Source organism: Dermochelys coriacea, chromosome 1 (genome assembly GCF_009764565.3).
Source record: "Dermochelys coriacea isolate rDerCor1 chromosome 1, rDerCor1.pri.v4, whole genome shotgun sequence".
Classification (NCBI taxonomy): domain Eukaryota; kingdom Metazoa; phylum Chordata; order Testudines; family Dermochelyidae; genus Dermochelys; species Dermochelys coriacea.
This window is the reverse complement of record NC_050068.2, coordinates 41,651,102-41,666,401: the sequence shown is the minus strand read 5'-3', so window position 1 is coordinate 41,666,401 and position 15,300 is coordinate 41,651,102. Positions and strand designations below refer to the sequence as shown.

The window sequence follows — 15,300 nt, the reverse complement described above, 5'->3', positions numbered from 1 at the left end:
ATCTTATGGGAATCAATTCATATAATAAATATGGATTTTTCCCTTCTTCCTCTAAGAAAGGAAGAAACTATTAAAACCTGATAGCTGGAATGACTTGGTAAAATTTCGATAAAGTCTCCAGTTGAAATGCCATAACACTAGAGGTTTGAACCATTTGTCTTCTTGCCAGAATATTTTTTAAGTTAAAACACGAACAAAAAACACCTTATTCAAAGTACACAAAAATAATTTAAAAGTGTAGTTCTAAAATGATCAAAATCTACAACATTAACCCAACAGCTACAATTGCTGGCAATTTATCTTTTGATAGAAGCTTAGCACTTGAGTCCTAGACTTCCTGCACTCCCACAGAAAACTGGTCCTGTGAAAAACGATGAATAATGATGAAAGCTGTGTAACACTAATGTAATCATCCAAGGCTCCCACCTTGAAAACACTTACACACATATTTAACTTTAAGTGTGAGTAGTCCCACTGGGTCCAGTGTCAGGACAGAATTGTGTTTAATGTAGAAATATAACTGTGTTGTAAATAAAACAAATCCACTAAGTCAAGTTAGCCATTTTGTCAAGGTGGCATGTAATCAAGCAGGTGACAAATAATGGAGCAACAGTTATTTCACACTCCAGTGCATTAGACAATAAAACCTGAAACCAACTAACCAATAAATAAAAGATTTTTTAAAAATCAGACCTGAAACTAAAAAACAAAAGTAACTACAATAACTGTTGTTCTTCAAGATGTTTTATGCACATATACATTCCACTTTAGGTGTTTGTGTGCCTAATGTTCTTGAGTCAGAGACTTTTGCCAGAAGTACCGTGAGGGAACACATGTGCCCCTGCTCTCCTCATGTACCCAGACAAGAGCATAAAAGGGGCATGTGTGTCACCTTCCTCTCTGTTCTGTTTGTGAAAATATTAACCAAAGTCACAGGCAAGGTGGAAGGATTGTGGAATTTATATGTGCACAACACATCTCCAAAAACAACAATTACTGTAGGTAAGTAACTGTTGGGTTTTTTTCCTTCAAGTAATTGTGCATGTATACATTGATGCATCCGATGAAGTGAGCTGTAGTCCACGAAAGCTTATGCTCAAATAAAATTGTTAGTCTCTAAGGTGCCACAAGTACTTCTTTTCTTTTTGTGGATACAGACTAACATGGCTGCTACTCTGAAACCGTTCCATTTTAGGTGTCTCTGTAGCAGTTCCCTTACAGGTGGTGAGGCTTTGGATCATGTGAAGAGAGACTGCAACATGGATTTACTAAAGTTAGCATAGTCACAAGAGGCATAATGTCTCAAAGAGGTATGTACAGATGACCACATTGCCACTTTACATATATTTGTTATGGGAACACTGATCAGAAAGGCTGATGAAGTGTACTGGGCCCTGATGAAGTGAGCTATTACTCTCACTGGAGGAAAGACTTTCACAAGATCAAAGCATTGCTTGACACAGTCAGAGATCCAATGTGATATACATTGAGTTGATGCTGGTTGGCATTTGATTCTCGGCCTATGCTATGAAAAGCCTATTACAGGTTCTGAATGCATTACTGTGCTCAAGGTATAATGCCAAAGTTCTACAAAGCATGAATTGTTTCCTCAGTGTTGGATGAATGAGGTATGGAGAATAATACAGAAATTTTATCCTTATAACAAACCATATAGCAGGGGTGATTAACAGTTTGCAGTTTGGAAACTCTTCTTACTGACGTAATTGCCACATTTTAGTTGAGAGTGCATACCCTGAAGCCCTAAATGACATATGCATACACACTTGACACCCAGAGTGCGTGGCTGGATCAGGTGAAACGTGGAGATCCCCAGGGACCCCAAAGATTGCAACTATAATAATCACACATTATCAATAAAACCTATATATACTAGTCCTAAGGAAGCACCATCTAATAAAGCAATGATTATATATATAATTGCTAATCTAATGATGGATTTTACATTACTGGTCCTTTCCCATGAGTTAGGGCAGTAGGAAGTAAATTGATAATAACCCTTTAGCCCTTCAACCCCAATGAAAGAAAGAGAAAAAAAGGAACTAATATCAATAACAACTAGTGCCCATCAGCTTGTATAGAACAACCATATCACACCTGGTTTCAGAGTAGCAGCCGTGTTAGTCTGTATTTGTAAAAAAGAAAAGTAGTACTTGTGGCACCTTAGAGACTAACAGATTTATTTGAGCACAGCTCACTTCATCGGATGTACTTGATATCACACCTGAGAGAGCAATACATAAATTCCATATGGTCGGATCATTTCAGAGATGTCTCCTCTTGCAAGGCAGGAGTTTGAAGATTTTTTAGGTATTTTTCTGTCTCTTAACAGGAACTGAATGGTACTATCTTCTTACCATTTTTAATATGGAGGGTTGCCAGGTAGTTAATAAAATCTTCAAGTTCATGTTCCTAGCCAATTGTTTCACTTGGTTACAAGCTGCCCTCATTGCAACCACATCACGGGCACAATTGTGAAAGAACAGTATTTTAATTGCTGGTTCTCCCCATAACATAATCCTTTTTTCTCTGGATTTGATAAAGTCCTTAGTTGCAAACTTCAGGAACTTCACAATCAATGCTCTAGTCTCATCTCCTGGAGCTGGCTTGAGGGCAAAGGCCCGTTGTGCCCATTCTATATTAAAATAAAAATCAACCAGCAGATACATCAACTTAGTTAGCAGTTTAGGGACAAATTCAGAGGGTTTACCCTTCTCTATGCACTCAGGGATACCCACAATCCTGATATTACATCATCTTGAGCGGCTTTTTAGATCAATTAGCTTGGTCTTAATAGATCTGATATCATTACAGTTCTTCATAACCTGTAATTTGTTCTCTTTGAAATCATCTTCCACTTCAGAAATTCTGTGTTCTGCTTCACTCATTCATCTGGATAGAACTTGTAGTGCACTCTGTCTCAGTCACAGTAGTCTGAAGGGTGGAAACTGTAGATTTAATTTCATAAATATCTGTGGCAAACTATTGTACAGACATCAGCTGCATTCCATCCGGCTGAGGCACCATTTTGTAGTTGTTCTTGTTCTACCACTCGTAGAAGTAGGGGAGACAGATCTCCTCTGTTTTTGGTGTTTTTGGATTCAGAGAATTAGAAGGCATCTTGGGGGTTTCAACAGTAGCATGCAATATTTCTTGGAATAGGATAGTGAGTTCTAGGGGGCAACACTAGAAGATTCCCCTGGGACCACTTCAGAGCTCAAGCAACCTGCATCCACCTCAGTCTCAGTGCCCTCTGCTGTCCAGATTTATTTAAAAATAAAACCAAAAATATTGTAAATATGAAAACCAAAAAGAAAGGATATCTCAAAACAAGTTGCCAAATGAGTAAAAGGAATTATTTCAGATTAGTAAATTATTTAAAAAAAATTACAGAGCATAGAAACAGAACCAATAACTCTTATGAAAGGCAGGAAGGGTAGAAAAAGATGAGTGAATCAGCCTCTGAGCCTTAGGAAGAACAGTAAGCAATGGTTTAGCTTGAATATCCAAGCACAAGGAGTTATATTTAAGGTGGGGAACAAAGATCAAGAGAGACTGTGAGCTAAATCTATTATGTTTATATATTGGTAACAAATCAGACACAAATCTGGGCATCTCAAATGCACTTTTCTGATTGCTGCTGCTTGATTTAATAAAATAAACAAGTGATCAATCTGGTAATACAGTCTGGTCCAGTGAGATAAACTATATTCTGGATCTTTAGTTACCATTCACATATTGGTGACTATTTAAAAGTTAGTAAAATATTTCTAAGGACTCATCCTGTGTTGCTGTCCCATGAATATGTACTAGCTAAGAGGCAAAGATTTCATCTAGGTCTTTGCACTGAACTCAAAATTAAGGCATAAATTAATAATTGACTCCAGAGGGTATGCATAACAAGTGCATTTTCTGCTATGTATTTTCTTAGCACTTTGTAGACCTCATTAGAGTAGAAAAGCTGAGACTCCAAGAAAAAAGACTATTTAGGCAAGTGAGAAAGCTGCTGTGATGGCTATGAATGGCCCAGTTCCCTAAGAGGCAAAGTTAGGAACTGAAATCATAACAAATAAACAATTTTATGAGAATACATACTGAAATGATACCCAAAGAGATGAAGCCATGGGCAATTTTTTCTCAAAAGTGTTAAAAAAAATTAAAAAAAACCCCCAAATGTTGAATGACTGTCAGTTCAGAAGGGCAGAAAGAGACAGTGATTCATATCCAGCAATCTAAGGCCTCTAATTTATGCCATCAACCAATGATGACAATAGAATCCTCAACAACTGCGCATAAATTAGCCACAGCCACACCTCTCTCTTCAGCCCCGTAGACAGTTAAGAGATGTATGGTGGAGGAGCTCCAATGGTGGCTCAACATTGAATAAGGATTCCCCTAGTCTGAGGGACTCCTTCAGCATCCAACTATGCTGATTTCAAAGCAGCTATGTGTCATATTAGTTAATAAGCCTCAAAGAAGAAGTTACTCACCTTGCATAGTAATGATGGTTCTTTGAGATGTGTGTCCCTATGGGTGCTCCACTGTAGGTGTGCTTGTGTCTCTGTGCTGCTGATCAGAGAACTTTGGTAGCTGTGTCTGTTAGGTACACACATGCGCTGTCTCTCCTGGTGCTGCGCCACTAGGCTAGTCAGCGTGTGCAGGCTAACACCCCTCAGTTCCTTCTATACTAGAGAGTCATTGGCAAGAACTCCAAAGTAGAGGGAAGGAGGGTGGGTTGTGGAACACCCACAGGGGGACACATCTCGAAGAACCATTGTTACTACACAAGGTGTAGTCTGAAGCAAATACTCACCAGCAATCACACACCACACAACAGAACCACTAACCCAGGAACCTATCCTTGCAACAAAGCCCGTTGCCAACTCTGTCCACATATCTATTCAGGGGATACCATCATAAGGCCTAATCACATCAGCCACACTATCAGAGGCTCGTTCACCTGCGCATCTACCAATGTGATATATGCCATCATGTGCCAGCAATGCCCCTCTGCCATGTACATTGGCCAAACTGGACAGTCTCTACGTAAAAGAATGAATGGACACAAATCAGACGTCAAGAATTATAACATTCAAAAACCAGTTGGAGAACACTTCAATCTCTCTGGTCACTCGATCACAGACCTAAGAGTGGGTATACTTCAACAAAAAAGCTTCAAAAACAGACTCCAACGAGAGACTGCTGAATTGGAATTAATTTGCAAACTGGATACAATGAACTTAGGCTTGAATAGAGACTGGGAATGGATGAGTCATTACACAAAGTAAAACTATTTCCCCATGGTATTTCTCCCTCCCACCCCACCCCCCACTGTTCCTCTGATATTCTTGTTAACTGCTGGAATTAGCCTACCTTGCTTGTCACCATGAAAGGTTTTCCTCCTTTCCCCCCCCTGCTGCTGGTGATGGCTTATCTTAAGTGATCACTCTCCTTACAGTGTGTATGATAAACCCATTGTTTCATGTTCTCTGTGTGTGTGTATATAAATCTCTCCTCTGTTTTTTCCACCAAATGCATCCGATGAAGTGAGCTGTAGCTCACGAAAGCTTATGTTCTAATAAATTTGTTAGTCTCTAAGGTGCCACAAGTACTCCTTTTCTTTTTACATAAGGTGAGTAACTTCTTCTTCTTCTTCGAGTAACGTCTCTATGGGTGCTCCACTGTAGGTAACTCCCAAGCAGTATCCTTTCTGGAGGGCTGTTAGGTCAGTTTCAGATGACAGCACTGTGGAGCCAAAGATGGCATTGGAGGTGGAGTCCCCTGTGATCACATAGTGTTCTGCGAAAGTGTAGACTGACATCCATATTGCTGCTCTACAGACCTCTGACACGACCTAAGAGGGGCAGTGTGGGAACCTGAGAGCCCAGTCTCTCAGCTCTGCTAGCAGCTCCCTGCCAGGAGACTGGCTGCCCCACAGCCTCTCAGTGGGCTGCCCCTCAACCTCTGCTCCCACTTCCCCACAGGGAGCAGAGGAAAGCTACCCAGGGCTTCTAGGCCCCAGACCCCCACCAGGATCACTGGGAAGTCACCCATAGCTCCTCACCTCCAGGGAACGAGGTCCAGCTACCCCAGCTTTTCACCCCTCAACCCCTACCCGATCCCTGCTGGGTGCCATGACATGAAATTGATAAGGCTGCCTGGCTCCTGGCAGGGAGGAAGGGGCAGGCTGTTCAACTGGGAGAGAGGTCCGAAGCTGGCTAGGCTTTGGCTCCCACCTGGAACTGGGGGAAAGTCCTCTGGGCTTCTCATCCCTGCTCCCATGTAGGAGCAGGGTCCAGCTCTCCAGGGGAGCGTAGGGGCAGCTGGGCTCTAGCTGCCCCTCTTTCTTGACAATTTCATGGGATTTGTTGTGAAATTGACAAGTCAGCCAATGTAAGGGACACTGCATCTCCCTAACTACGCTGACATAAGCCTTATGCCTCGGAGGTGGAGTTATTATGTCAGTTTAGTAGGGAACTTACATCAGTGGGAGGAAGGCTGTAGTGTAGACACTGACATAATTACTGACATAACTGCCTTATGTTGAGCTAACTATGTAGTGTAGACCAGCTCTTAAAGAGCATTTGGGCTGATATTGCTGAGCCCTTGGATCTTTCTGCAATGGAGAGGAAAAGTCTAGGGGAGTTCCTAAAGGCCCTTATCCTGTTAAGGTACAAGCCAGGGCTCTCCTGACATCTAAGATACGGCCATTGGGGTGGCATAGAGACCAATGTTGGTGCCCATAAGTAGCTGTACTAAGACGATGGTGGTGGTTGTGTGGCCATCTGTGGGTACATCCTTGATAGTGAGCATCAAAAGGGGCTTGGGAGGAGTAGTGTGACACTACCTCCTCTGGCTCACTGTCTGAACCCTTGCTAGAGAGTGAAGGGGCACGGCATGGCAGTGGGGATACTTCTTGTGCTTGGTAGAAGATTGGGGCAGAGGACTTGGTACTGAGAGGTGAGGATTCGGATGCATCCAGCACGCAAAGGTCTCTGGAATGGTGGGATTCTGCCAGTACTCATCATCCTGGCATTGGTGGCAGTGCTGGGGAGTGGGGAATGGAGACCTTGTCCACCCTTGTCTCTTAGGTGCCGGGCGAGCTGTCTCTGGCAGTACCAAAGTGGACTCGCATACTGGAAGTGTCTTTTTAGAGTGTTTGCTCTTGTCATTAAATACCAATGATTCAGTGCCCATGCCCATTGGGTCTGTGAGCCTGTCAGTGGAACCAGTAGCTGTTGGTCTTTGTGAGGCATGGGTGCCAGATTGAGATGGTCTGGGTCCCGGTGATGCTGAAGATATCAGGAGAGATGGTGATTGCTTACAGCTACATCAGGGCTCACTAAGGGACTTCCCATTCTCTTCTTAGATGGTGTGTGAGAAGGGTCCACAGCCTGTTTCTTCAACCCACTTCCCTTAAATGTAGAAGGTTGTGGGGAAGGCTCATGTCTACCAGGTGACTGGGGACAGAGAGCTGCCTTCATGAAGATGATCTTCTGTTGGAGCTCTGTCTTTGCGAGATCTTGGCCGGAGTTATTGGCAAAGACCACACTTCTGCTGTATGTGGCCTTTCCCGAGGCAGTGAATGCACTGAGAGTGCTTATCCATAACCGGGATCACCTCTTTACAGGTGCAGCACTTTTTGAAGACCTGCAAACTGGGCATACCCTGTTGAAGGGAAGGGTCCCCAATGGGGGAAAAAGGGTGGGAAGAAAATAAAGTCTCTTTTTCTTCTTTTTTTAAGGGTAAAATAAGAAAGGAGGGGAAAGAAAAACCTAACTATAATGAGGAGGCTAACTAACTATAAGTATGTAAACCAAGAGAATAATAGTCTTAATGTATTGCTAATGGCTCCATCTCTAGCCACAGGTGGTTGAGAAGGAACTGAGGGGGGTTAGCCTATGTGAACTGACTAGCCTCGCGGTGCCGCATGAGGAGAGACAGCACATGTGTGGGCCTAACGGACACTGCTATCAAAGTTTTCCAATCCGCAGTGCAGGAACACAAGCACACCTACAGTGGAGCATCCATAGGGACACTACTCAAAGAAGAATATCTCTGAGAGGATTCATATTTAAACACATACATTATGTTCCTTTAACTGCAAGGCAGAAAACGGAGCATATGAAACAAAGAGGGAATACAAATTTAGTAGTGCAGTTTCACTATCTAATAAGATGCTGTTCATGCTATTGGAAAGATTTGTTGCATAGAAAGATAAAATAAAGTTTAAAGGAACATTCTTGGAGATGTTTGGGCTCTCTCTCAGCAGCTCAAACTTGCTGGAATCTGTATGTGACTCAAAATGAAAGATGGCTTAGAGCTACTCAGTGGCAGAATCTGGCCCTGAAGAAGATTTTATTTAGTTTGCAGGTAAACACTGCTCCACAACAAATTAATGCATGGATAATTTAAGACCTGTTCAGAACCGTTCCTTCTTCATTCAAGCTACTGGAAAGATGTTAATAAGACCCCTTTACACACCTCCAGATGTTGGAGCAGTTTCAAACACCTGCCTCTCTCTCTTTTTTTTTAAAATTAAACTGTTTGAGAAATGTTTCCTGTCTCTTTTTCAAGTATGTAATTTCCCCTCCTTCCCCAACAGCTATAAATAAATACATTAAATAAATCACACCTGTCTGAAGCCCAGGTAGGCAAAATATAGTCCTATAGAGTTACAGCTTTTTTATGCATAAATATTTCACAAATTTAAAATCTGTTATCTTGTGTCTTACAAATATTGAAATGAAAAGGAGTACTTGTGGCACCTTAAAAACTAACAAATTTATTAGAGCATAAGCTTTCGTGAGCTACAGCTCACTTCATCGGATGCATTTGGTGGAAAAAACAGAGGGGAGATTTCCACCAAATGCATCCGATGAAGTGAGCTGTAGCTCACGAAAGCTTATGCTCTAATAAATTTGTTAGTCTCTAAGGTGCCACAAGTACTCCTTTTCTTTTTGCGAATACAGACTAACATGGCTGCTACTCTGAAACCTGTCATTATGCAAAGTATTGAAATGGGAGCTTTGTATCATTGGAAAGGGAGATTCCTAGCTTCTCAATCAGATCCAGCACTTACATTCACCCTGGGACATTCCCAAGAATGGAACTTCAAACAAAACCTATTTCTGGTAATTTTTAGAGATATTTAAGACTCCTTGTAAACCCTTAACAGTTGAACTCATGGTTACCAAGATACCTGGCTTTACAGGGAAAGAGATACAAAAATAGACTCAATAAAAACATCTTAAAATTCTAAAATATTCATAAAGTTTTAACACCATTCAGCTGGAATGACCTACATAACTCACTCATGGCTTTATCACCAAGAGCAATATGCCTAATATTTCATGTTGGTGAATGTCACCACAGTATCTTAGTGCTGCCATAACATCTGAGCACCAATCTCAAACTCACACTGATAAAATCTTTATGCCATGTTACACCATACTGTATTTATATATATCCACACTTACCATCATATTCTATACATGCACACATTTTATATATATTATTGATTTTCTTAATGGATTTCTGTACATTAATTCTCCTTTATCATGGCTTATCGATATTTACTTACCACTCTAGAGTGAATTTCTTTGGCATACAAAGGGAATAAGAATTCTGACTCTCCTTCCAGTCGAAGTCCTTCTTTTGTAACAAGTAAATGTCCCATCCCAGTCTGTGGAGAAATTGAAAGAGTAATATGTGCTTTATTCTTACTGTAATTTTTATTTTCTTTTCATTTGTTAAGTTGGACCATTCTAGAATTATATATTTTTTTCTGCCTATGCTATTAATGAAGATAACTGCACTATAGGACTTAACAGTTTGGTTAGCACTGACTTCCAGACAATTCTTCTTAGGACATGAGGTATTTTTATAATCAGACATCCCAATACCTTTTATTAATAATGTGTTTTGAGGAAAAAAGAAAAAATGTGATGCAAGAAATAAAGTTGTAATTGATTTTTGGATCTTGAGATACTTCATCAACAAGAACAGGAAGATGTCTGGGTAGGAAGAAAAAAATCAACTAAATTCAGAAGTGAGTATGTATTGACCATGTTCACACATCTTTTGTGCTTATTTTCCAAGAATGTGTGAACAATTTATTTTTGCATATACGAATGTTCCCATAAAACAAAACTTTAAGATCCCATGCTTGAGTATTTGGTCTGTTGTTGGTATATTTTATTTGGAATGCGACACTGCTTGACACACAACAGAGGGAGAGGCTTAGTGATTTTCTTTTCCATTTTTAATTTTTATTTTTAAATTCCAGGTCTTCTCTTCTCTTCTGTCTTTCTGTGAACACTCCAGCTCTCAGCATCTCTCAGAATTCACATTTCCTTCTCTCTTTGCCAACTCCCTCAGTCATTTCCCCCCTGCCCCCCTCTCTTAGGTCCTTCCTCATTCTCTGTCATTCCTTTCATCCCAGTTCTCTCTCCCTTCTCTCTCACCATCTTGTTTCATTCTTCTTTCCCTCTCCCCTGGTATATAGTTGGTAACATGAAAAATATGGCTACGGACAATTCTAATAAGCAGAGGATCTGAAGGCTGCCAGATCTTCAGGATCTGGGCCTAAAAAGCTTGCCTATGATCACTCAGAAATTCTGAAGGAGCAAAGAACTGAACCTGGCTCTAAGTCACAGGCTGGTGCCATAACCACTGAACCATCAGAGAGTATTTAATTTGTATATTTCTTTCAAAATTATTCTATAAAAAGGATGTGACACTGGACACCATAATTTGGTTCTGTAAATTATGTAATATACTTACAAGGAGAAGCAAATATCTTGCTGCAAATGTTGATATGGAATACCTACTGTGTAAGAAACCAACAGTGAGAGGAAAAAACTTTTTCAGTACAAAGTAAAGCACCCAGCCAGCCACTTTTCTTGCATTCTATTTACGATACCAGTAAGTGATACTGTAACCCACATGCTTACACTGCAGCACTGGATTGACTTAATATCCAAGGAAGGAAGAGAAGCGGTGGGGAGGACATATTAGTTCTATTTCTATTCAATATAGGCTCTTATATCACACTCATCACCATAGTATCTGAATGTAGTATCTGAGCTGAATCCACTGTATTGTACATATGCAGAGAGCAGGGAAGGGCAGCTTAGTCAGTAGGGACCAAAGACATCTGGAGAAGGGTTGTAGTAATTGCTAGATATGCTCCATAACTGTTTCTGAAGCTGTATAGTGTTGCCTGATCCTTTTTAAGGGTAATAATACTTGTGTTGATTGCCAAGGAATCAAAAGATAATAAGGTTCTTTTCCCAGAATCAGTTTACACAAAGACTAAAACCAATGAGTTCAATATCTTGTAGGGATTCTTGGAGTGTATGGCAAAGTCACTTACACTGAGGGCAAAGTAAAGCCTTAGAGATTTTTATCAGGATCACTTATAAAGTCAGAAAAGCTCCAAGCCATATAAACAGATAGGAATAATACAGTACTGGGGATATCTGTGCTATTATTCTTTGCATAAGCTATTTGATTTGCATACTTACACCCTTCCTTGAGGACTTGGTGATAAAAGACAAAGGACCAGCCCTGCCTCTGGCAAGCCAAATGAGTCTGTTGGTCCAGGTTTCTCAGTACCCGAGATTGATAGTAGATAACAATACAGCTGAAGGGTCAAATGGTGGAAAGCTAAAAGTGATGGAAATAACTCTCTCTCCCTACATGGTGGTTTACCCTATTATAGGGCCTGAACACCATAATGAATATTCATGTTAATGTCCAGCATTCCATGCCCAAATCTAATTTCCTCAGCCACATAATAATGGAGTATACTTATCCTGTAGATTAACATATTAATACATATTAATGGCATTTAACTCATTATCATACCCATCACTTCTTGCTTAAGCAGATCTGCAGTAATTACTTCCATGTTCCTGCAGTTGCAATTTACCATTCGTTTTCAACTCCTGCCATTGAGTAAGCTATTCCTAGTTCCCAAAATCTGAGGGTAACCATTAGGCCATTTATCTATGCCAAAGGTTGCAGGCCTACTATACTTATGCTAACTTGCTTAAGCTAATGTCTTACAGGATATAGGCCTGTAGGTTACTTGCTTTACAGCTGAATATAATAAAGACTAAGTTAGCCATATTGGCTACAACATAAAGTAGACATTAATGGCAAGCAGTCTAGCAGATTCCACACATTCACCGTTTTGAGAGCTCTGAGCCAATCAGAGATCCAGAGGAAAAGGAATATATAATTTATAGTTATAAATACAGGAACTTGAGACTCTGGACAAAGATGTGTCTACTCTGTGGGCTGGGTCACAATACCCATATCACGTTGGACACAGGCTACAGATTCTCTTTCTTGTTAGAAACAAAGGAGACAATCAACTATTAGTTCAGGCACTGGAATTTGCTACTGGCTTCAAGGATCTTTTGAGGGAATATTTATATTGCTGTTACAGGGAGACTGCAGCTCATATAGACATACCCGACCTAGTTTTAATCTAGCTAGCTCAAGTACCAGAGCAATAAAAAGCCATGGGAGCACAGGCTTTAGCACAGGCTAGTTCCCCAAGTAATTACCCAGGTTCTGGGCAGGCTTGCACAACCCACACTGAAGTCCGTGTTGTGGAGTCTTCACTGCTACCAGTACCTGAACTAGATAGACTAGAGCTAGCTCAGGTATGTGTACACAACCTGAAATCAGGCCCTCTCACTGCAGTGTAGACAAACCCTCATGGTTTTGCTGAGGAGATTCTGAAGTGCTTGGAGGAGAACTGAGAGGCTGCCGTCCTCTTCAGTTTCTGGAAAATCCAGGTGACAGACTCATTTTGAGGCCACATTACCGAGACTGAGAAATCATCTCTGTGACAATATTAGAGGGGAATGTGTATGTGTGCACTAAGGTAAAAATAGGTACATAGTCTGTTGAAACCTTGCACTGAAAAATATGTAAGAGCAACAAAGTGGAGAAGTCTGTATAAAGATACACTGTAAGCCTGTGATACCCACTCACTGGCCAGTATGACAATAAAATCCTGACCAGTGGCAGTATTTCAGTCCTTTTCTTTAGCAGAGGTGTATTGTCTCTCAAATCAAAATAGTTCACCTAATATCCAAATCAGGTCTGTTCCCTTTTCCCATAGCCATCTGCAGGTCTCTATACCTCCTAGTCTACCAACACTTAGGCTCTACTACAGGAGAATCTCACTACAGGTCTCTCCTGTTTCAGGCTCTCTCCTGACTGAACTGAGAGCATTCATTTTACACTTCCCAGCAGCCAGTCATATGATTTGGTCTCCTGGCCCCATTCCTACATGGGTCTGATGATCATCTCCCCAAAAATCTGTTCCTAAAGGGGCCACACCTCAGAACACCAATAAGTTTACTGCCTAATAGTTTTGTTTAGGAAGTTTTTGAAAAGTATTCCAAATAATGTTTGCAAATGTTTGTGTATGTATTACAATTTATTAGTGAACAAAAATTTATGGTATGCTCTCTCTGAGGATGATTTGCAGCTGTTATCAACACCTATATTCAGGGTTTGATGAGCCATATCTCTGAGGTTTATGCTATGCAATTTTTCTTTTTTCCCCTGAAATGACTCAGACAGACAGAACTCTGGCTTGTGCTTCAGCAAAGAGTTAAGCTAGAGGCCCAGGAAAAAGGGAGTGTAATTAATCAAACATAATAGTTCCTCATAAACCCTCCTTGTCTGTTACATTGCAAGAGATCAGGGTTACAGTACAAATGTGCTTATGGAAGAAGAATCAGTGCAATAAATAATTGTTCATTAATTGCTGTCAGTGTCTTCTGTGCTGCTCAAACATAAACGGAAAGACATGATCAACATCCCAGGGGCCTTAGTTTCAAAGGCGTGATTCTGATCCGACTAAAATCAATCATAAAAGTCTTGCCCTTGACTTAAGTGGAAGTAGGATCTGGTTATAAATTAGATAATGCAGTTCCATACAAATACATAATACACTAGTAGACTAGAAAAATCCCTAGATATTGCAGATGTCAGGGTTTTCTTGTAATGTTACACACTTATTTCATTAGGGTATATTTACAAGTTTCCCAGAAGAATAAATTGGAATGCTGTTTTAGGTAAAGATAGTAACAAATTAAAAACAAAATGAGATATGGCAAAGAATATTTAAGGTATCAATATAGTGCACTGAAAGAAAATCAGACAAGTTGAAAGCAAGAAAATATTTAAAAGAAATAAAATTGGAACTATAAATTAAGATATGTAGAAAGAAATAACATGGGAATTAGCTAACAGTAAGACTACAAAAGAATGAGAGAAAGAAGGAAAATTCCAATATAATGAAATATTGAACAGCAAAGTATCAGTTCATGTTGTTCTCAGATTGTGACTATTACTGCAGCAAGAAATAAGAGAGATGATTAGAAAGCTCACTGAGTTATCAAGAGATATCTTCTCACAGATAAAGAAAACAAACATGGATGGCAAGTCTGAAATTGTTTTGCAATACTTCAACATGAGGGACCAGAGGCAATGAACTAACTTTGCTACAACAGTAATACAATGAGGACATACAATAAAATTACAAGCTGTTCCTGAAAATCCTACTGCACAAGAAATTGACACAATAATGCAAGAATTCATGAAGCATTATTAACTGCATCTGGACTTAGCAATTATTTACTAAAATGTTCCTCATATGTGGAAACAATTTGATAGAATCTGTAGGTTTTCTAGAATAAGCCAGAACTATCTCATAACATTTTATATACTATAAAGTCTGTAGATGCAGAAAATACACAAAGCATTTATATGGAAAAACTAATTAAAATACAATTTTACTTCTTTCTCATATTCAGATTTCATTTGAAACTAACACTTTATAATTTTAGGGAATATACAATTTCTATTTATGTGTTTGGGGCAAGATTTTCAAAAGTGACTGACCTATCCTAATTTGTGGCTGTGCCATTTGAGATACATTAAAACAACCTGATTTTCAAAATGTGGACACTCAGACCTTTCTGTAGTATCTTTTCACACAACACACAGTCAACCTGTGGAATTCCTTGCCAGAGGATGTTGTGAAGGCCAAGACTATAACAGGGTTCAAAGAAGAACTAGATAAATTCATGGAGGATAGGTCCATAAATGGCTATTAGCCAGGATGGGCAGGGATGATGTCTCTAGCCTCTGTTTGCCAGAAGCTGGGAATGGGCAAAAGGGGATGGATCACTTGATGATTACCTTTTCTGTTCATTCCCTCTGGGGCACCTGCATTGGCCACTGTCAGAA

The 15,300-nt window shown here is 40.1% G+C and overlaps 1 protein-coding gene across 1 annotated transcript in view; it reads right to left on the bottom strand.

Moving 5' to 3' along the window:
- Nucleotides 1–15,300, bottom strand: part of SGCG (sarcoglycan gamma) — a 146,000-nt gene that overhangs the window by 70,944 nt on the left and 59,756 nt on the right. Inside the window, exon 4 of the mRNA XM_038371571.2 lies at nt 9,602–9,703. Within this exon, the coding sequence (XP_038227499.2) occupies nt 9,602–9,703 (102 nt within the window). The remainder of the gene's footprint in view (nt 1–9,601; nt 9,704–15,300) is intronic.